This window comes from Uloborus diversus, chromosome 8, assembly GCF_026930045.1.
Source record: "Uloborus diversus isolate 005 chromosome 8, Udiv.v.3.1, whole genome shotgun sequence".
Taxonomy (NCBI): domain Eukaryota; kingdom Metazoa; phylum Arthropoda; class Arachnida; order Araneae; family Uloboridae; genus Uloborus; species Uloborus diversus.
The window spans coordinates 129,610,817-129,634,069 of NC_072738.1; the positions used below are offsets into that span (position 1 = coordinate 129,610,817).

The window sequence follows — 23,253 nt, forward strand, 5'->3', positions numbered from 1 at the left end:
TTTAACTCCCCTAAGATCTTCATGTAAAGTCATTTGCACAACACATGCTGCCATGGGCAGATAAACGACAGTATCTGTAGAGAGCTTCCGTGATATTTGAAGAAACACGTTTTGTATTCTTACTAACAGCTGGGAAACGTTTGAACAGGATGGGGTTTTTTCGCTCTTTTTTTCGTTGGGAACCAAATACACAAGCTTGTACTATATAAAGTTAACATACAATTAATGACAAAAATGCAGAAAAATATATAAATAAATAAAATAAAAAATGAACATAAAAAATGAACAATGAAAAATCTGCAGCTATTGCCTTTTACCTGCTCAAATCAGCATGTAGCTCCAAAAGTAGATTTCTCCAATTCCAATTTTTGTGCAGATGGGTCATTTTCCCTATACAGCGCAATTTGGACAGGGCAAGGAATGGCATTCACTGTGCCAGGGGAATGACACTTAGAGGAAATAATGCGTTTTACTGACGATATTATAATTTATGTGGGAAAAGGAAACACTACTTTTATGAAATTGAAAAAGATCCAATGTCGTGGTGTCCAAAAAGTAGTTATTGTGGTTATTTGTTTCCTTTACATTTTACAGGGGAAGGACGACAGGGGAATGACAAAAATTAAAGTTAATTTATATATTGTCATAACTGCAAACAACAAATATCAATGTCACTTAAAGTAAGGGGGGGGAAACTCTATACAAACAAGAGTCAATCATTCATTGAGCGATTATTACAAAATTAAATGAATTACCAAAGACAGGGTAATGACAGTCATTAAAAATACTTATCAAGATTTAACTTGATATCACCCGAATATACTCGACACCGTATATTTATTCAAAAAGAACTAATTAAGATTATTTCTATGATGAGACCAGAATTCAAAGATTAAATTATGAGTTAATACAACTATTACCAGGTGTGAGAATCATTCCATTCCTCGACAGGGAAATGACAAAAAATAAAAGGACATTTTTTACTATTTTTTTTAAATAATGCAAACCTTGAAGAATTTTTTTTTCTATTTTACAACATTGCATAACACTTCTTAAGAGGTTAAACAACATTTTCTGTACAAATATGCATGGCTTCCTGAATCTTTAGAGCTGATTTTGCTTTAAGGTGGAGGTAGGGACACACAAGGGAATGACATTTATCATGTCAAAAAAATATTTAAATGTATAATAATAATAGAGTGTTTGTTTTAACTTATTTTACAAACATAAAAACATGTTGTTAAAGCATTCTAGCGTCAGTTTTATTTCTATACTAGTTAGTTTGTTATTTTTGGAGCAAGGACAAGAATTTAGCAGTTTAGAGAAAATGACCCAGATGCGTTTTTTTTTTTTTTTTTTTGAAGTTTCTTCACTGCAACATTTAGGTTTGCCAACAACCTAAGGCAGTCAAAAGTTTGAAAGTGGTCCCCTAAATAGATTAAACAAATCCGAAATAGTTATAGTAACTTATGTCTTTTCGTAGCAACAGATATGTGAATTTTTCTTTTCTTTTTTTGAAGATATACCTACTTTTGTAGCTATGCACTTGCTTCAACTGTGTTATACAGTGAAAATTTATAGCAACTTCATTTTGGAAAATGACTCTAATCTCTGAAATTAAAATGTATATTTATCTTACAGAAATTTTATGTTTCAAAAAGTCTTTTGTTAATTTAAGTTTGTTCTTTATTTTTTAATTCGAATGTTTAAAATACAGTCATGGCGGAAATGGATTTTAAAGAAGACCAACAATCATCCCTATGTTTGGATGCTGTACTTCATTTACTGTGCTATACCATTAGCACTCTATTTTCTTCATCTACGTTACCGAGTGAAAGAGGTATCCTCTTCAGTGAAATTACTTCCTGGATATTTAGATCTCCTCAATCCCCATGCAGATGCTTTTGCAGTAAAGACTGATTCTATATTTTATGTCCCTTTAATTATAATTTTTCAAACGTGTTCTTACCAGTTTTGACATCTTTGGTTAATAATCAGTGAAAGAAAGTCGTTTTAAATGCATTTAAGTAAATTGTTTTTGCTTAAAGGGAACTTCATAAGGTTGTTTACAAATTATTATTAATTGGCGCACTTTTTTGTTTTAGGTACTGTTGTCATTTTAATGGTGCTTGGCAGTGGCGCACACAAGAATTTTGCTAGGGGAGGGTCCAAGGTCAAAAGCCTCATTATTATATCATACCCCAATGCATTGTCAAACATATTGACTTGATATTATCGATTCCCGAGAACAAAAAATAAACTATTGAATAATTAGCATTATTTAATGAAATATACTTAAAAAACCTGAAAGCAAAATAATTTACTCTTTTACTTTTCTCATAATGGAAAAAAAATGGATTTAGGTTTATAGAAACATGGTTATTACAGCGGGTTCATTTACAATCACCACTCTGCTTCTTATTAAAAAAAGTGTAAAATATTTTTTAAATCTTTTAACACAAGGATTTTATTTTTTCACTTATTAGAACTGAAATTATTCATTTGATTGAAATCATTCGACGTACAAAATACATTGAATCGTAATCAATCGGGGAAAAATGTAAGACCTATTACGAGCTGGTGGTTTATTTCATGTACTTGTTTTCTTTTCTTTTCGTTATTTGCCGGATTTTTTCCCTTATAAACGGTTTAATTAATTTTTTGGGTAGATTATTTTTCTTTTCAATATAACTTTTAGTCATGTTTATTTACTTGTTTTGCTGAAAAGTCCATTTAAAAAGCACAATAATGTATTGTATCGCTCACCAAACTTTCACCAACATGACAGCCAAGTTCAGTACCTATGACAGAAAAGTACCCTAATTGCAAGTAATTTGTCAGAAAAATATTGTTAGGAATCATCTATTTGAGTTCCCATTCTGAATATTTTATGAGATGAACGATGTGAATGATCTTACATCACCTACAAAATTATCTTCAGCCTTTTTTTTTGGTTTGTCAATGCCAGATTCTGTCATTATTCAAATTGACACTTATATTCTTGCAATATGAAAGTGCATTGATTAAAAACATATTCACAAAGGTAGCTAAATTTCTATTTATTTTTCCTTGTATATGTTGCAAACTTTAAACTATCATTATTAGCTGTAATGGAAAATATTGGATAGTGTACTATTGCTGTCTACTTAATTCAATCAAAAATGATTTTCCTGTTTTTTAGGATAACATGATAACAAGACTCTTCAAGTATACAAATAAGAATCCTTGGCTTTGGGCAGTTTACCTAGTAGTAATAGGTCTTCCTATTGTATTATTCATTAGTTTTTGCTGTACATCACCTCGATCCCCTGCTACAATTGCTGCCCAGAGGGTATTTGCTTGCATATTTTTGTTTTTCTTTTGCAGTAGTAGTAGTAGTTTGAATTAAACAATTGCTTATCAATCATATAGATATTTGTTAGAACATGTCATTGTTTTTTATATTTAGTTTTCAGTTTTAGCCGGTACATCATAAACAATTTTTAATGATGTAGGAAAATACACGATTCAAATATTTATTTTCCAGACTGATCCCTCTTTTTAGTTTTGTCAAAATTTATTTATCAATCTTATGTGTTCTTATTCATTTAGAAATTATTAATAGATAAACATATTAAAATATTAAATGTTGAGAAAATTTTAAACTTGATTCTTCTCTTTTATAGAATTAGAAAAAGAAAGGAATAAAGTAGTAAATCTTTAGTATAATTTCAGGGTGGCGACAGAACCCGCAAATTGAGGAAAAGTTGATCAAAAGAAAAAAAAATCATTTTTGCTTTGCAAAACTAAGTATTATAATTTCCTTTTGTAGTATTTCATTTCAGAGTACCTGTTAAAGTAAAATTAATGAGGTGCAAATTATCTGCCTTTTCTCTCTCTCTGAATGTCCAAATATCAAACCTCAATTTATATCAGGATTCACCGATAACGGCTGCTTCTTGGTCGTTTGTTATAGGGTTGTTTACTTTACGTATAATTTTATGTATCCTGAATTTTTCTTTTACTGGATTCAAGCTCTGTGAAATAACAATACAGGTGAAAACAACATCTCCTCTTGCCCCTTTTTCTTCATAGATTGTCTTAAAGTAATTAACGTACTTACTAGAATCACAATTTCAAGAGGAGATAAATTTTTTTAACTGATTTTTATTACAGCTTTAATTACTTCCCCACGTTTTCAATTTAATTGCGAAAATTTTATATTAAATCAAAAGCTGCTTTGTTTTTTTGCCATCGTAATATCTGTGGATTATACAAAGATTTTTTTTTATGTAGACCTTTTTTATAACCGGCAGATAATAAAGCTGAAAACTGGGAAATTTGGTTAGCAGACAGTGGCCAATAGACTCAGTTTTATTAGTGGCCACTTTTTAAAACTGCAACTATGTTTCAAATTTTTATTAATAATGAAAAAAAGTACCATCAGAATATCGCTCTCACTCAAGAAAGGTGACACAACCAAAAAGCATAAAATTTTACAAAAGAGACAAAAAAAAATTAAACCTTTTAGTACAGTGCAAAACGAGGAAAAAGTTCAGTTTTAGAGCATTTGTAAATCATTTTACAAACTATAAGGACCTTTATAATGTTTTTCCTGTTGTAAGCAACATCTCAGACTGTTATATATTTTTAAATGAACCGCAAAATATGTGTTTTGGGTTGTGTTACTTTTTTTGTGCATGAGCGATATATTAAACATTGTTTTCCCTGTAACCTGCCAACTATTCATGAGTATGTCCTAGAAGATGTATGCAAAATGCTTTTAATTTTAAATATGGCTGGTAAATGATGTAATTTTAAGTGACTCCTCTTCTTCAATTTTACGCTTACCACCACGTGATCGTTGAGCAGCCATCGCAAGGCAGGTGGCACATGCAGGGTTCAAACTGCAAATGACGTACGCTGCAGCTAAATTTCTCCCTCTAGCGGTGGGGAAAAGAAATACATCAGGGGTACAGAGCTCGGAACAGGGGGAGGGGAATGTGGTTTGATTGGGAATGCAAGTAGAGTGGCTACCGGGGGGGGGGGGGGAGTGGTGATCAATGACATATTTTTTTAATCGCCACTTTTCCAACTTTAATTGCCACATAGCAAGTGGCGACCACTAATTTTCATCTTTAGCGGATCATACGCCCTCACTGATAATATGCAGAAAATTACAGTACTTACAGCTTAAAATTATTATTTATTAACAGCCTAAAACATTTTAAATACTTCACTTTATATAAACATACAATGGTTTTTAAGTAGGGCAAAGATAGGAAACCATTATCATTGGTAAGGTAAATCAGTGAAATTTGGTGAACTTACAGAAAAGTCGGGGGAAATATTTTTCATAGTTCCGTGTCGCCACCCTGAATTTTCAAAATTTCAGTGAATTATTTAATGAACTAGTCAGGAAAACACTTAAATGAATTCCACACCTTTTATATAAAAACTATTCTTTTTTTAATTTTTATTTATTTATTTATTTACATTGGTTTACTTGTCTTAGGATATTGAAAATAAACGAAAGGCATATGCAAACAAAGCATTCAGTCCTCCTCAAGAAGATAAAACATCTAAAGAAGCAACTATAACTGAGGTCAAAGAAGAGGAAGAGGAGGAGGAAGAAGAAGAAGTGGAAGAAACAGAAGAGGTAGAATTAATAAGTGAGAGTAAAAATGATATAGAAACTAATAATGAAGACAAGGAAAATGAAGCTGATCAAAAAGAAGATGCTGAAACTGATATCAAAGAAAACGGGCAAGACGAAGAACTAATGCCAGAACAAGTATGTATATTCATTTAAGTTAAATGTTTCGAAAGATCTAGGAAAATGAAAATTGAAACAGAAATGTAATCTTATTTGTATCAATGTACAGATATAAAATTTTGTTTAAAATATCAACTACCATCATTATTATTTATAATCGCACGAGTCTGTGATCAGGTAACGCTCTGACGTCTCAATGAAACTCACTCCGTGGCATGTGAGGTTGCATAATTTCATTATTGGAGCACCACATAGTAAAATTCAGTGTAATAATAGGTCAGAAATAGAATTCAGTAATTTTATTTATAATTTGATGATAATTTTTGGTGACATTTGACAAGCAGAGAAGAGTGCTTTGTTTTGGCAAGGTCTTTCTCCACTTCATCCCACCTCTTAGGTTGCATTGAAAAAGCTGAACTAGATCCAATAACTTAACTGTTTTGCTGTCGGACATTAAGAATGTAAGTTGTGGAACTAGACGGCCCGTTTTCAGCTCAAACCAGTAGGGCAAAACTAGACACATGTTTTATTCTGCTAGTCATTTTGTATAAGGTCAAATTTAGCTATTATAAATTAATTACAAAATAAAAGTTCACTAACAAGTCAATCTAACTGGGATTTAACAAAAAAGTAAAGCTATGCAACTTTATAGGAATGAAGAAAAAATTGCACCTGTCATATTATGACTGGCGATTTTCTAGATTACATAATATGAAGTAATACCCATAAAAAAGAAGTAGTAATTAGGATACGTTAACCAAGATGGGGTTATTAGGGCCAAATTGCACTCACACTATTTATCTATATACATAAAATGGATGTTGGTAAATTTGTGGGTGTGTTTGTTCCTTAAGATCTCAAAAACTACCCGGCAGATTTGGCTGAAACTTTCACCGTTTGTTCTTTTTGGTACTGGGAAGGTTTATAGACCAGTTCAAAAAAAATCCGATTGATAGTTCCTTTTTTATTCCAATTTAAGTCCCAATTTTTGCATAAATGCTCCAATATGGGGGTGAAAAAATGTGTGCACATATTAACATTATGTGTCCATCAAAAGTGCTAATTTTTCTGCTGAAGATAGCATCTGTTTAAAAGTTCTAAGTAATCTAAAAAAACGACTTATAAGCTTTTTAGTTCCATGTTCAAAGGTTTTCATCAACTCAATTCATTATTTAGTGTATCATCTCAACTCCTAGTTGATAGCTAGAATTATTGTACTGATAAATATTTTTGCATTTCGTCTGACTGTTCAAGGCTTTTCTCAAGTCAAATCTCAAAGTAACGTTTTTCCACAAGGTTGGCTAATAGTAAATGGATTTTGGCTGATCATTTTCCATTTAAACGGAACTTTAATGTAATTAATGGTTTTTTTTTATTACTATTTGTGCAGAAAGATTTCAGTAGCTGATGCATTTGGCAGTTTTTTCAACCGTCACTGTTTTTGAAACCAAAGACTTTGTTATAATGTTTCTTAGCTTTCACCATGTAAACAAAATATCGCTAATCAAAGAAAAAAAAAACTTTAAAAAACTTTTTTTATGTGTAAAATAATCCACCAAGTAAATTAGGCAAATCCATAAATAGCACAAAAACTTCCATTAATTTTTCTTTTCCCACAATTTCAAGCAATCGCCAAATTTTACTACTTATTTTGGAAACATTTTGAATGAAACTGTTTAGCACCATTTTATGGTGACCAAACGTATCTTAGCATCTGGCGACAATATCTAAGTAACGAAAATTAGTAATATATCGTTTTACAAAGTAAGGAGGGGAGCATTATCAAAGGTATCCCAAAATGATTCCTGCAAATTTGTTAAAATCGCAGCAAGAGCACAATGATTGAAATTTCCCAAAATAACTAAAGTGTATATAAGGGGATTACGGGCAGCTACATTTTTTTAAACAGTTCGTACTTCAATAGCCATTCAGAGAAGGTTTTAGCCATGTTAAAAAAAAAGTATTAACAGATAAATCTTTTTAAACATGTGAAGATAAATTTCATGTTTTGGAAATTCTTCAAATTTGTATATGCTTAAATATCGTGCTTTCGTTTCTAACTCAATAGTATTTTGTTCTTTATACTTATTGCTATTTTAGTTTTATGGGTAAGGAAGAAACTATTTTTAATCACGTCAAAAAGATATGTTTTAAATTCTTTCACTTAAAACAGAAAACAAATGCAAGTAACGATTGTTTCTCATAATTATTACTGACCCAGACTACAACTGGTATTTTTGCTAGTATTGTATAAGGATTATATTTACAGCATATTTTCAGTTATAGTTTTTGTTATTAATGTCCAAAATCTCAATTATCAAAACAATAATCAAATAAAGAACTATTTTTTAAAAATATGACTCTAATGTATAAAATTATGAAATATATCATGTTGTGAAACATTTGTTTAGTGCAATAATTTTTCCAATCATGTTAAATATTATCTACTTGAACTCATCAAATTTTATGGGAAATCTTTCTAATAAAGAAGCAATTTGCACCCTTCTTACCATGATAGGTGATTATCTAGTATATTATAGCAACCTTTTCTTGTTTGGTTTTGTCATTTTAAATTGGGTAAAATATTGAATACTTTTTTCTATGGGCTTCTATTTCATTTCATGCAACCTTTCATTCATATTATAGCAACCTTTTCTTGTTTTGTCATTTTAAATTGGGTAAAATATTAAATACTTTTTTCTATGGTCTTCTATTTCATTTCATGAAATAATATTGCACAGTCTGCCAAGGATTTAGTCGATAATGCTGATGACTCTCAAGCTGAAGCTCTGGAATCGAATCCCATAATAAGGCACAGGTGTTGTTGATCGGTACAGTATGGGACCCCAATTCCGGAATGCTCAGGACCGCGACCATTCCGGATTTTGGCTCAAAGTTGTCACGTGTTTCCTGGTTTCGCTAATGTTGCGCTAATTTTATTTTTTTTATCAATGTGAATAAACGTATATTTCATAATGCTAAAACGAAAGTCTGAGATAATCTAGGGATACATATCGAGAGTCTACTGTATTTCATTTTCACACATAAAGGATGTTACCTACTTCAGTGTTAAAACTCACTATCAACTATGATTTCAAATTAACAAATCACTCATAAATAAGCTTATCTACAGGAAACCCTTTAAGAACATAAGTTTTGAAAACCACGGATACCTTCCCCAAATTACAAGATTTTTGAGTAATTCTTTTAAAAAAGAATAAAATACATTTATTACTTGATATAAAATTATTTCTAAATATGTCATTCATTTATTAATATCAAGCTACAATCAGAGATAAAATTGTATGAGACAGAAAACTGAGAATGAGATCCCATTTTTTGTCGTATTAAACAATAAGGTTTCAAAGCACATGGAACCAAGAAATCCTGTTCTCCATGGGTTATTTGTATTTATTTGAATTGTTTAATTTACTTGCAAATATTTTTTGCGGGAGAATTCTGGGGACTTAATTGTTTTAAATTCTTTTTTTAAAGGAAACTGAAGGAAGTGATTTTCCCAGAAGGCGGCGACCACGTAAAGAATAACTAAAATTGAACAAAATTCATTTTTGCCATGGAGCAAGTGTGCAAGATCAAGTGCCTAGTCAAAAGATAAAGAAGTAACACTAACAAAGCATAGTAAGAATTAGATCTGAATTTTTACATCCGGACTATTTTGGCTGTGAAGTTATGACTCCATGGCATTTGTAGTATTCAGTAGTGCGAACAAGCTGAATGAATCAAATGGATATTGTGATTGGATTAGTAAGTGGAAGTGGCTGGATTTTTTGTGGCATTTTGTTTCATTTGTCACAGCTTTTGGGACACTCGTACTAAACTAATCAAAATTAGCTACCTTATGTTACTGATTTGAAACATCATTTTCAAAGTGCTGGCATAATTGAGAATAAAAGAAGTGATGGGATTTGTGTTATGTATTTGCTATTTCAAGACATTTCATGTGGTTTCTGTGTAGAACAAAAAAGAGAGAAAAGGTTTTTTTAAAGCTTTGCCAGTGCAGGATTTTCGTCTACAATTTGTCTTACAAAGAAAAAAAAATTAGTCTCTTTCTTTTATAAATCCTGTTCACATTGAAACGTTTTATTGTTTACTATTGATTTCTGGTTCATCATTGCCTGATCTTACTGTTATTTTCGTATGTCAATACATCCCCCCCCCTCCCAGAACAATAACTTTAATCATAGCTGTACGTAAGGTGAATTAATTTCCCCAATTTTTGAAGGATTAAAATCCTATTCTTAAAAACAAAAACATTCAAAGCTAAAAAGAACTCAATTGAATGCTTTAATTTGACTTTATAAGTAGCTTTTTAAGTTTAAAATTACTTAAGTTACTCTTAAAAATAAAAATGACTGAAATGATGCAAACATGTAAAATCCCATCACAAGTACAAACTTATTGTATTTATCTGACTACTATTGCATTGTTATTTGCATAAATTTGCTTCAAAAGTTTTGTACTGTTTTGACTTTTGGGTACTTATAATGTGTGTATAACAAATTTCTATGGCACTTAAGTTCATTAAGCAATTACTTACTAGTCTTTTATTTATATTAAATTTTTAGTTTTGATACTGCAACTAAAATGAAGGCGCAATGCAATCCTGGCAGCTTTTTAATATCAGGCAATTTCTCTGTGCTGTAATTATATACTTCCATCATTCATTGCATTCATTGAAATATTTACTTGAATTGTCTTGCACTCTGTTTATGTATTAAAAGCACTTGTTCTGTGGTTTACTTGAATGCTTCAACATTCAAAAATTTTATAAAATAAAAAGGAAGTACCAAAATCCTTCCACCAAGATATACATTTTATGATAGCTTTAAGTTATTCAAGTTTTTACACTATTAATTTGTGTTAGTATTTAGATTTTTCTTTTGTTTTTTGTGTTAATATTCTATTACTTGTTTGTTTTTTTCATTCATAGCTTTAGAACCACAAAAACTAAAATCTATTCAAGATTGTTGATTTATTACATGGTTTAGCAGATGACGCTAAAAGTATTTGTAAATACATTATATATTTTTGTGCACCAAAGTGATCAAATCTCATCATGCAGTCTATATACTGGGGCTAAAAATCAAATTCTTTGAATGTTGAAAAGACTTCTCTGCAAGATTTACAATTGGAGTGGATCCGATTTTTTTTTTTTTTTGGAAGAGAGAGAAAATAGCAATGTCATTCGGACTCTTTAAAACCTAAAGTTTACTGTGTTTTCCCATAACATTGTCCGAATTCCTTAAAAATATTGTTTATTTCATTAAATTTACATTACAAATGTAATAAAGCTTTTTAAATTGTAATTCAGTATTAATATTTTTAGTATTGAATGAAAATAAATTTAGCTTTAGCAGTTCCTTGACAATTGTTGTTATAGTTAAGAATTTTAAGAAGAAACAGTTAAAATAATAACAAATAATTCCCATACTTTACAGATTAATGCTAAATACTTTGAAATAGAAAATTCAATTTCCTGCAATGGATTCAAAAAGATTACAAATTTTACTTCATACGCACTGTTAAAGACATAGAAAAAGTCGATTGGTAGTATTATTTTTACAGAAACAGGTTTTTTCATTCCAAATGTACTTATAATCTATTATCAATTGCAATCAACATACACCTGACAGTCGAATATGTTTTTCTTTTTTTTTTAAATAAAGTTTAACTTAACAGATATGTCAAATAAAAAAAAAAAACATTTCTTCATTTTCATCAAAGTTTTTTGAATCTTAGTCTACTGCCTAGACTATTTTCAAGGAGGTAATAAGAAATTGTGGCTGGAATCCTATCATCCCGCCTTGAATTTTAGCCCCTGACATTGTATGAATGAACAAATCCTTCTAAATGCAAGCATTAAAATTTTTGATTTTTGTTGCTTGATATATTATTCTCTATTGAGACACTTTATTCACTAATATTAACATAGTTTACCATTTCTTTCAAGTAACATTAGAAGTATTTAAAAAAATTTCAATTGTGTTATAGATTGATTGATGTTTTTATTCTAAGCAATTTATATAAGAATTCAAAAGTTTCATCATTTTCTTAAACATTTTAATGTAAGTTTGGACTTGATATTTTGTTTGTTTAGTGAACACCTGTATCTGCTTACTGCAAAGCAATGTTTTCAGCAATTAGATTTTTTTAAGTTTTTTGTATTGTAGTGACAAATTATAATGTACCTTCCTTTTTGTGTGATTTCAAAGTATTATTTCAATGAAGCATTCTTTTTATCTCTTAGGTCAGTATGTTTTTTCCTACACAATTAAATTATTGCTTGAGCATTAAAGACAAAAATTGTTTCTTGTACTTACGTATAAAATATAAAGCATGCTTCATTGTATTCTATGCTTGTGTATTGCTGAATAATTTATTAGTGTGTTTGTCTCGCTTTTATGAAGATAATAAAACACTTTGTTTAGAAAATTGCAGTTTTTTTTTATTTTAAATATTTTATTTTAAAATTTTTAACACATATGCTTTTGTTTTTTAAAATTATATGCTCTTAAAAGAAAGATTTATAGTTTAGTATGTTTGGTTGTATACATGCACTTTAATAAATGTTACTAAGAAATATGTTTCATGTTTTATTAAATAGAATCATGACGTCATACATCTTAAAATCATTTACAAAGCTGTGGAGTATATTTTACAAAACTTGATTTCAGCAAAACAATGACCATTCTTGAAAGAGAACTCCAAATAGAGACATGAAAATTAGTAGTCTGAAAATTGAAATGCATAAAATTAACAATACAGTAGAACATTCTTGTAAGCAACCCTGATTTAATGGAAACCCGGATTTATGGAAAAATTCAGAAAAATTTGGCGGGTACAACAATAAGTATAGGGGCATTTAACGAACCAACCAGGTTCGTACCATTAAGCAATATTTTTGTGTTTCGTAAAATTTCTATTGACTTCAGCTCATTGGGTCCATTCTTGAAAAAACTCCTTTAGCATTCTGAAATCAACCGAAAGTTTTTGAAAAGTCATTGTGGTGTAGATGAAAGGGGGGGGGGGGTTGATAGGACCCTCTGCATTTTAACAAGCAAGGTTGTATAGTAGGTATAGGGTTGCCATTGGCGACTAAAAAAGCGGCTTTTGCTACTATTTCTTACCTTAGGCGACTATGGCGACTTTTTTGGCAAAAAAACAGGCCAAAAACGACTATTTAAAAAAACGGCGACTTTTTGCAATAAAAAGCAACTATTTTTTCATATTTTATGAAATTCATTGAAAAAAAAATAGGAAGAACAATTTTGAGCCAATCAGTTGCATTCCAATACACTATGGAGATTGCATCATACAGTTTTCAGCCAATAGCGTTTCGCCGTGGCGAACGCGTCGATCTACTGAGGTCGAATTCAAATGCAAAAAAAAAAGGGGAGGGGGGGTAGAAAGATGATCTGAGCTGAAAGAATCTTCTTTTGAACTTTCCCTTTATTCACTGCTATTTTGTTCTAGTTAAACTATTTTTAGATTGTTTTCTGTTAGTCCAAGAATTGCAGTTGTTTCTTATTTGTGTGTTTACCAAGGATCAAGGATTGTAGTTCCAGGATTTTGATAACAGCCGATGTGAAATAAATACATTCTCGTAAGTGTTAAAAAATATTATTTACTTTACATTATAACAGGGATAGATCGCCGCTTTTTGTCTTGGTTTTTAAAGACTTTTTTCCCGATTTTTCTCGGAAATTTTAAATTTTTCAAATCAATCAAACTTTTAAATTAAAATATCATCTTTTTTCTTTTTTAAGGATAAAATTACTTTAATATGCCTCCACCATCCTACCCGAAAAAAAATCGTAAGTTCTGCGAAACCAAAACTAAAAACATGATGCACATTGTGATTCCCCCCGCCCCCCCTAAAGCTCAATTTTCGTTTTCTGTATTAAAATTGCATTATTAATAATGATTTCCAGTGCTTTGACTTAAGTTATCCTAATTTGTACGGCAAAAAACTAAAGCCGTTTTTTTTGTTAACATTCTAGCGTCGAACACGTGCTTCGCCGAAAATTTCATGCCATGTTCGAAATTGAAATCTTTTAGCATCCGGTTAGTGTTTGAACTATTTTAAAAGGTCTTGGATATTTTAAATTATGCAATCTTAAGGCAATTTATTTTGGTTTTTATTTCAATAATTTCTTAATTTTTTTAAAACTTTGTTCTTACGTTGTTATTACTTACGTATTTTCGTAAAAATACGAAAATTAAAACTAGCAAACTTCCTTACTTTTAAATTTATGTCCAAAATAAATATTTTCAAAGCTACTTGAACTGAATTTTCCTGTTTTTTGAAGTTCACATAGAAATGAAAATATAGAGAACAAACACTCAAGCGTCGAACACGTGCTTCGCCGAAAATGTCTTGCCGTGCTCGAAATTGTAATCTTTTAGCATCCAATCAGTGTTTTAATATTTTTAAATGGTCTTAGATATTTTAACTTATGCTATCTTAAAGCAATTTATTTTGATTTTTTTTTTCAATAATTTCTTATTTTTTTAAAACTTTGTTCTTAAGTTGTTATTAGTTATGTATTTTCGTACAAAAACAAAATTTCAAACTAACAAACTTGTTTATCTTCAAATTTATTCCCAAAATAAATATTTTCAAAGCTACTCTAATTTAATTTTCTTGTTTTTTAAAGTTCACGTAGAAATGAACGTAACTAAAAATTGAACTCCAGGAGAAATTCATATGAAAATGAAAATTTGACTCCTTTTAGCTGGAAACTGCTTCAAGTGATCACTAATAGCACTAAAATGTAAAGAAATGAAATGAAAATTGATTTAACAATTAACAACAGTCATAAATTTACTTGATTGTTCATGTATTGGTTTGCAATAATTTAGTTTAGCTTATTAGGTAATTTAAAATATGTTTTCACATGTAGAAGTCTGATAACATTACATCAGCATCTGCTAAAACAAAAAACCTGTCACTACAGGAACATAAACTGGGTCCTTGCCCTAAAAGTTAGGCTAAGAAGTAGAACTGGCCCTGCCATTATTTAAGAAATTTGTTTGATGTTTTGCTTGACATTGTCATGGTGCCATGTTCACATGTGCCCCCCGCCCCTCCCTTATACTAGTTTGTTGTTTACTTTGTTGCTAGTAAAAACCCTAAACTTCCTTGAAGTGGATTCTGCATCTGTGGTGTGCGATGACATGGTGCATTGTCGTCCATGAAAAGGAACTGCGGACCCATAGCGCCTCTAAAAAGACGCCCATTTGGAAGAAGAATCTCGTTACAATAACGGGTCCCGTTGACTGAACCTGCGTCGACGATGTGAAGATCTGTACGACTACCAAGCATGATGCCTCCCCAAACGAGAACACCGCGACCTTTATACCTGTCCCTTTCAATGATGTTCGAGGGGTCCGTAAAGGGTAATGTTTCGCATGGTTCTATGATACACAAAGGAGCCACCAAAAATGCATTGCAACTGGCCCCCGAATCTGTAAATGCGCTACAGAACAGATCCAAAAGTGGGTGTTGCAGAGAGAGATGAGACGTGCCGTGGAAGTGTTAACGGATTCAATACGTATGAAATTGCTATGGTATCGTAAAAGAACAAAATTGAAGAATGTCCACTTTCACCAGTGATGCACCGGAAACATTCGATCTTTGCCAATGTCTTTGGTATGTGAATGTTGATACTAACTGGCCAATGTCGACATTCAGCAGATTTCGAAATTTTCGGTAACATACATACTAGGGTGACTTAAAAATGCGTATTAAAAAAAGTTTCTCCAAGATAACAGGACACCCCTGAATATTTTTAGACTTGTGGATAGTAATACACTGGAAGAATTTTAGCTTCCTATTTCGACTGAAAGAGGGTGCTCAACCCCCTCCCCTAAACTTAATCAGTATAGGGAGGGGGTCAAAAAATACATTGAACTAAAAATATAATTCTGCATATTATAATGTACACGAGTAATATATTGTTACAAATTTTGTAAATAGTAATTATTGTAGTAACGTAACATGTAAATAGTTTCCCGTGATGAATATACAACCCCTATACATATGGCTAAGGTATACGATCCCCATATTTCTTTTTTGTTCATTGATAAAATTTGATAACGGTCTACTATTTTCCAGAAGCGTTTGGAATATTTGAGAGATTTCTTTCGATGTTTATAAAAGCGTCCCGCGTGATAAAAAGTGGAGTTTCGATTGAGAATTTGTGCTGAGAGTGTATTAGCTCTGTTTATTGCGAGGCATTTCGCTGTATTGTTTTTCGTATTTGGAAGTAAATACGTGTGTAACCGTTGAGTTTACGGTTTGTGTGATATTTGCTTAATTGCTGATGATTAATTTAGCAGTTGTTGACGATCTTCCCTGTATATAGTGTAAATAAATTCTCTGTGTTTTTAATCAAGAACTGTGTCGTCCTTTCAAGAAAGTTGGAAGTCTTACCGGATCCGTTACAATTTGGCGCCCAACTTGGGGCTTCTTCTGGACTTTCTTGGAGTAAGTGTGACAATGGACATTTTTTTCATAAAGACTGTTTGAATTTATAGACTTTGTTTTTATGGTGATTACTCGCGCAATGGATGATCAATTAAAACAACTTCTTGACGCAATCAATGCTGTGAAAAGTGACTTGACTGAAAGTTTTGCGGTTAATCAAGACCAATTAAAAAGTGATTTGACAGCAAGTTTTACTGCAAATCAAGAACAATTAAAACATGACATTGCGGTTAATCAAGAACAATTGAAAAATGAATTAGTGACTAACCAAGAACTGTTAAATAGTGATTTAACTGCTAAAATTACTACAAGTCAAGATGAAATGAAAAGTGACCTAACGTCGATGAAAACCATGATGGAGAATCAACTAACCGCCATGGGAGATAAAGTCGATGCTCTGGAAGAAAAATTTGATACTGTGGAAGAGCGCATCGCCAATGTGGAAAATAAGTTGGAACAAGAAGACAAGAAATTGACTTCATTTAAAGAAGAAATAATTAAGGACGTGGAAAGGAGATTGGTGACCGCGGAAAGCAGCTCTGTACAGTTTGGCGCTCCCACATCGGTTGCTCGACCGTCTATTAAACTTGCCACATTTGATGGGAAAACTTCGTGGCAGGTTTACAAAACTCAATTCATGATAGTGGCGGAAGCGAACGGATGGGATTCTGCTACCAAGGCCTGTCATCTTGCAGCATCTCTGAGAGGTGAAGCAGCGGACATTCTCCAGACCCTTCCGGACAGCCAGCGCCTGGATTTCGCCGCCCTTACATCTGCTTTGGAGCTTCGCTTCGGTGAGAAGTGCCAGAAAGATTTCAGCCGACTCCAGTTGAAGTCCCGTTTCCAGAAAACCGGGGAAACCCTGCAAGAGCTTGCGGCGGACATCGAAAGACTGTCTCATCTTGCTTTTTGCGACTGCCCTGCGGATGTTCGAGACAACTTGGCACTCAACTACTTCATCGACGGAGTTCGGAATCCTGAAATCCAGAAAGCCCTCCGGATGGCGGATGTAAACGACCTGAAATCTGCTTTGGTGTATGCGATGAGATACGAGGTCGCCCAAGGAGCAACACGTGTGGATCGCCATCCCATCCGGACTCTGGAAGCTGATGAGTCTGATTCCAGGTCGTTCCATCTCGCTGAACTTGAGAGACAACTCGGTGACTTGGCAAGACATCTGAACAGCATAACATCCCAAAAGAAACAAGAGCAGAAGTGCTGGAAATGCGGTAGTGCAGGGCACCTGCGAAAGAGTTGTCCGGCTCGCCAAGCTACGCGAGGGAGGAAAAACACCACCACCAGAGCACTGCAGATTTCCTCTTCTAGTAGCGGCAGTAATGGACTTTTCATCTACGCACATGTAAATAGGAATCCCTGCAGACTGATTGTCGACACTGGAGCCAATGTGACAATCATTAGGACACATGTGGCTCGTGAATATGGATTGAAACTGTTGTGGACATCGCCACGCGTAAGTCTCCAGACTGTGACAGGTGACAAAATCGAGATTGAAGGTAAAGTGGACTTGGAAATAGTGTTTGGGAATGCCACCTACCATCATACGGCATTCGTCGCTGATATCATGGACCCCTTCATTCTCGGATTGGACTTTTTAAAGCAATATGACTTCACCCTGGACTTCAAGACTAATGAACTGCACTCGATGAGGGAAGACATAGCCATCTTCAACGCTGAAAATGATGTAAAATCCGCTCATCAAATAATAGCCCAAACAGATTTATCGATTCCCTCAAGTTCAGAATCATTAATACCTGGCTCTATTGAAGAAAGCAATAGTTTTCGATTTGGACTCATTGAATACCCTAACCTAGGCAATAACCTAAAAGGAGTGCTGGTAGCATCTACGCTTGTGGACATTTCTAAGGATGTAATTCCTGTGAGAGTCGCCAACGTGAGTGAAAGGCCAAGGAATATCCAGAAAGGTGAAGTGTTTGCAACCTGTACTCCAGTAAACTGCATCTTTGGAAGAATCAATTCCCCCGAGACTGTGTCTTCTGAGTCCTTGACATCGAAGTTAATTGGGAGTGCGCCATTATCGAAAGATCAAAGAACTGCTGCGGAACAATTGGTGGACGATTTCAAGCATTTGTTTTCATCTACATCGGAGGATGTTGGCCGTACGAATTTAACGCAGCATAGGATCTACACTGGAGAACACCCTCCTATTAAACAGCATCCAAGACGACTACCGTTCGCCAAGAAGGAAGAGGTTGAGACCCTCCTGAAAGAGATGCAGGAGAATGCTGTCATCGAACCCTCGTCCAGTCCTTGGGCCTCTCCCATCGTCTTGGTCCGAAAGAAAGATGGCTCCACCAGATTTTGTGTCGATTACCGGCGGCTGAATGAAATCACCAAGAAAGACAGTCACCCTCTTCCACGGATAGACGACACCTTGGACTCTCTTTCCGGACCCAAGTGGTTTTCGACCCTGGACTTGAAGAGCGGCTACTGGCAGGTTGAGATACACCCTGATGACCGAGAGAAGACAGCGTTTACAACTGGACAAGGCTTATGGCAGTTTAAAGTGATGCCCTTCGACCTCTGCAATGCACCAGCTACGTTCGAGCGTCTTATGGAGACAGTGTTAAGAGGACTTTCCTACGAATCCTGTCTGGTCTACTTAGACGATATCATCATCGTGGGACGCAGTTTCGAAGAACATCTGGCAAATCTTAGGAAGGTGCTGCAAAAGCTTAAGGAAGCCAATCTGAAGTTAAGCCCGTCCAAATGTAATTTGTTCCGCCGGGAAGTGAACTACCTTGGTCACATCATCTCTTCTGAAGGTGTACAAACCGATCCAGAAAAGGTATCTGCGGTCAAGAGTTGGAGTCGTCCCGAAAACATCCATCAGCTGCAAAGTTTCCTGGGGCTCTGCACGTACTACAGGAAGTTTGTAAAGGGTTTTTCCAACATTGCACGACCTTTGCATAAGCTGAAGGAGAGCAAGCAAAAGTTTGAATGGTCCAAAGAGTGCCAAGATGTATTTCTACGACTGAAGGAGGCTTTAACATCAACGCCTATCCTCGCCTATCCTCAGCCTGAAAAATTCTTCATCCTGGACACTGATGCGAGCAACGAGGGCATCGGAGCTCTTTTATCCCAAGAAATTGACGGAAATGAACATGTCATCGCTTACTGGAGGAAATGCTTATCAAAGTCGGAGCGAAATTACTGCGTCACCAGAAAGGAGTCACTGGCCATAGTGAAAGCTGTAGAACTCTTCCATCATTACCTCTACGGCGGAAAATTTTTGCTTCGGACAGATCATGCCTCGTTAACTTGGCTTTTGAACTTCAGAAATCCGGAAGGCCAGATAGCCAGATGGATACAGCGGCTCCAGGAATATGACATGGAGATCAAGCATCGAAAAGGGTTATCTCACGGTAATGCTGACGCTTTATCAAGGAGACCCTGTCCTGAGAACTGCCACTGTTGTTCCCGAATCGAGAAACAGTATGGAACGACTAGCCCTACCGCCTATCAGGTGACAGTGACTCCAACATCATCAGAACCTGATCCATGGAGTGACGACCAAGTTCGAAAAGATCAACTTGAAGACCCCGACATAAAACCAATTTTGGAGTTCATGGAGAGTGACAGTCGGCGACCTAGCTGGCAGGACGTTTCCATCTTCAGTCCTGCAACAAAAAGATACTGGGCTTTATGGAACTCGCTCCATTTACGGAACGGCGTGCTACACCGAAAATGGGAATTTGACGACGGTAAAACATCTAGGTGGCAGATACTACTTCCCCGATCAAGGATTTCAGATGTTCTGAAAGAAATACATAGTAGTGCGACTGGAGGACATTTTGGTGTCTTGAAAACCCTCAATAAAGTTCGGGAGCGCTTCTTCTGGAGCAAAGCGAAGTGGTGCCATTCTTGTGACGCCTGTGATGCTCGTAAAGGACCGAAGAAGAGAAGCAGAGGGAAGCTACATCTGTACAACGTTGGAGCTCCGTTCGAACGAATTGGGATCGACATCCTGGGTCCTCTACCAAGAACTGCTGATGGGAACAAATACACTCTTGTTTCCATCGACTACTTCACCAAGTGGCCGGAAGCATATCCCATTCCAGATCAGGAGGCTACCACCGTAGCAGAGACTCTAGTCCAACATTGGATCTCGAGATACGGAACACCTTTGCAGATTCATTCCGATCAAGGGAGGAATTTCATCTCTGCTGTGTTTAAGGGCCTATGTCAAATTCTCGGAATTGAGAAAACTAGGACAACACCACTACACCCACAATCGGACGGCATGGTGGAGAGATTTAACCGCACAATCCTGAATAATCTCTCACTTATGGTCTCCAGAAATCAACAGGATTGGGACAAGAAGCTACCTTTTTTCCTGCTGGCTTACCGCAGTGCTGTCCACGAGACTACCGGATATGCCCCATCTCAGATGGTCTTCGGACGAGAGCTTCGGCTACCTTGTGATCTCGTCTTCGGTCGTCCTCCGGATGCGAATGCATCGCCTGAGGAGTACATCCAGGATCTCCAGGCCCGGTTGGAAGACGTTCATAACTTCGCACGTGAGCGAATCAACATCGCGGCGGAGAAAATGAAGACACGATACGACACAAGGTCTACTGGACATGAATTCAACCAAGGCGACAAGGTTTGGTTATGGAATCCCATCCGACGGAAAGTTCTTTCACCCAAATTGCAGTCGCATTGGGATGGACCCTACAAAGTCCTTAACCGACTGAATGACGTCGTAGTGAGGATCCAAAAATCCTCTAATGCAAAACCTAGGGTTGTACATTATGATCGGTTAGCCCCATACTGTAACGAATTTGGGGGTTCACCTGGTAGCATGGGATCCGGCGGCGAACTATATTTGTCACAGACTCAGTCTTTTTACTGCAAATTTTTTATTTATAAAAATATACTCCTACACCCTTTCGATCTGGAGTACTTCTCTTGGCTAAGATACATATTTACAGAGATAAACAGCAATGTTCATGGTACACATGGTTTCGTAACCGGTCCTCACGACGAGGTCTACCTCCGAGGCCAGTCACATCTTATCAAAGTCCAGCTCGCGTGAGCTCTTCACCTTCGGACGCGTCTGATCTGCCCAAGATCTTTTTTTCCCAGTCCCCAAATTTGAATTTTTTTCTTCTCGCCTTCTCATCAAGGGGCGTTGTCTTGTCCAGAATTTTAATTTCATTGGATGAGTGGTGGCGTGGCGATCGACTCCTGATCCAGGGAGCAATTCCCATTTGCTACCACGTTGGCTCCACTCGGTCTGCATCCCGCCTACGGTCAGCGGCAAAAAACCAGACACAAAGTACCGCACTGGAGTCCGTGTTGAAAGGAGTTGAAACCGCCAAAGGCCAGACCGTGTCCACTGCTCCATTCAACACCCAGACCGAGGGACGACATTCGGGGTCAAGCGCACCAGGGGTCCTGCGTTGTCACGCGCGCCACTCTCCGAAGGTCATCTCCGCTGTTTCCAAGGTGCTTTTGGCGATCGTCACAGCGCCTCCCCTCTTTTGAGAGATTTTGCGTACTATCGCAAAATCTGAATAGATTAGGCATTTTGATTGTTTTTCATTACTAGAGGCCACTCAATTATCCCCTGAGCAATGTCAGCAACTACATTCATTTTACAAGGAATATAAATAACTAGAACTATAACACATTCCGAATAAATAATATGCATAATATGAACTTATGACTACTAGGATTTCACGAAGAAATTTATTTACATTTGGATTATTATTATTTTTTCTAATCCAATCTACTTAAGCAATCAGTATGCTTATTGTCTTTGCCAGCACGATATTTGACTGTGTAATTAAATGGCTGCAAGGCCAATGCCCACCGCAATAATCTGGGGTTATTTCCTGTATTATTTTTCAACCATACCAAACAATTGTGATCAGTTTCAATCCGGAATGCTTGACCGTCAATGTAACATTTTAGTTTTTTTATCGCATAGATAATACCTGCACATTCTTTTTCTGTTACGCAGAACTTTTTTTCCCGATCAGTGAATTTTCTGCTTAAGTAGAGAACAGGGTGCTCTTGGTTTTTCTCATCTGTTTGAGCCAACACTACCCCAACTCCGTTGTCTGACGCATCTGTCTGTATGATAAATTCTTTCGTATAATCCGGAGCGTGCAGTACCGGCTTTTCAGTCAATTTTTGTTTTAAATCCTTAAATGCCTTGTCGCATTCAGGAGTCCATTCTACAGTTTCTCTCCGATTTTTCCCCTTTAGCGCATTGGTTAACGGTGCTGCTATGACAGCGTAGTTTTTCACATACCTTGCATAAAAACCCGCTAATCCCAAAAAATTGCCGGATCTGCGTTTTTGTTTTAGGTGCCTGAAAATCGACTATCGCCTTTATTTTCGCTTCAGCCGGGGATCTCAGACCGCCACCTACCTCATGCCCTAAATATTTGACTTTACTTTGAGCAAAACGACACTTAGACGGTTTAATGGTCAAATTAGCCTCGGAAATTCTGCGTAGGACTATGTCCAACTGCTTTAGATGCTCCTTCCAGTCATTTGAAAATATGGCGATGTCATCTAAAAATGGGACGCTAAACTCCTCGCACCCATTTAATAATTGCGCCATAAATTTCGAGAAGCAAAATGGCCCATTGACTAGGCCGAAGGGCATAACCAATGGCCTATATGTCCCGAAAGTCGTGACAAAAGCCGCCAGGCGTTGAGCTCTAGGACTTAAAGGTATTTGCCAGTATCCTTTTGTGAGATCGATCACTGTGATATACTTGGCTGCCGATACGGTTTCAACTCTTTCGTCAATATTCGGCAACGGAAAGTACTCAGTTCTTATTATCGAGTTTAGTTTTCTGTAATCAATGCAAGGCCGAGGATCGCGCCCTGCTGCTTCAACTAAAATCATTGGTGACGTGAAGTCACTTTCACCTATTTCTATCAGTTTTAAATCAAGCATCCTCTTGATTTCATTCTTCAATATTCCCGT

At 35.3% G+C, this 23,253-nt stretch overlaps 1 protein-coding gene across 1 annotated transcript in view; it reads left to right on the forward strand.

Moving 5' to 3' along the window:
- Positions 1-12,353, forward strand: part of LOC129227309 (calnexin-like) — a 60,015-nt gene extending 47,662 nt beyond the window's left edge. Inside the window, exons 17-19 of the mRNA XM_054861850.1 lie at positions 3,182-3,331; positions 5,495-5,773; positions 9,251-12,353. Of these exons, the coding sequence (XP_054717825.1) occupies positions 3,182-3,331; positions 5,495-5,773; positions 9,251-9,301 (480 nt within the window). The 3' untranslated portion in view covers positions 9,302-12,353. The remainder of the gene's footprint in view (positions 1-3,181; positions 3,332-5,494; positions 5,774-9,250) is intronic.
- Positions 12,354-23,253: the final 10,900 nt, after the last annotated feature.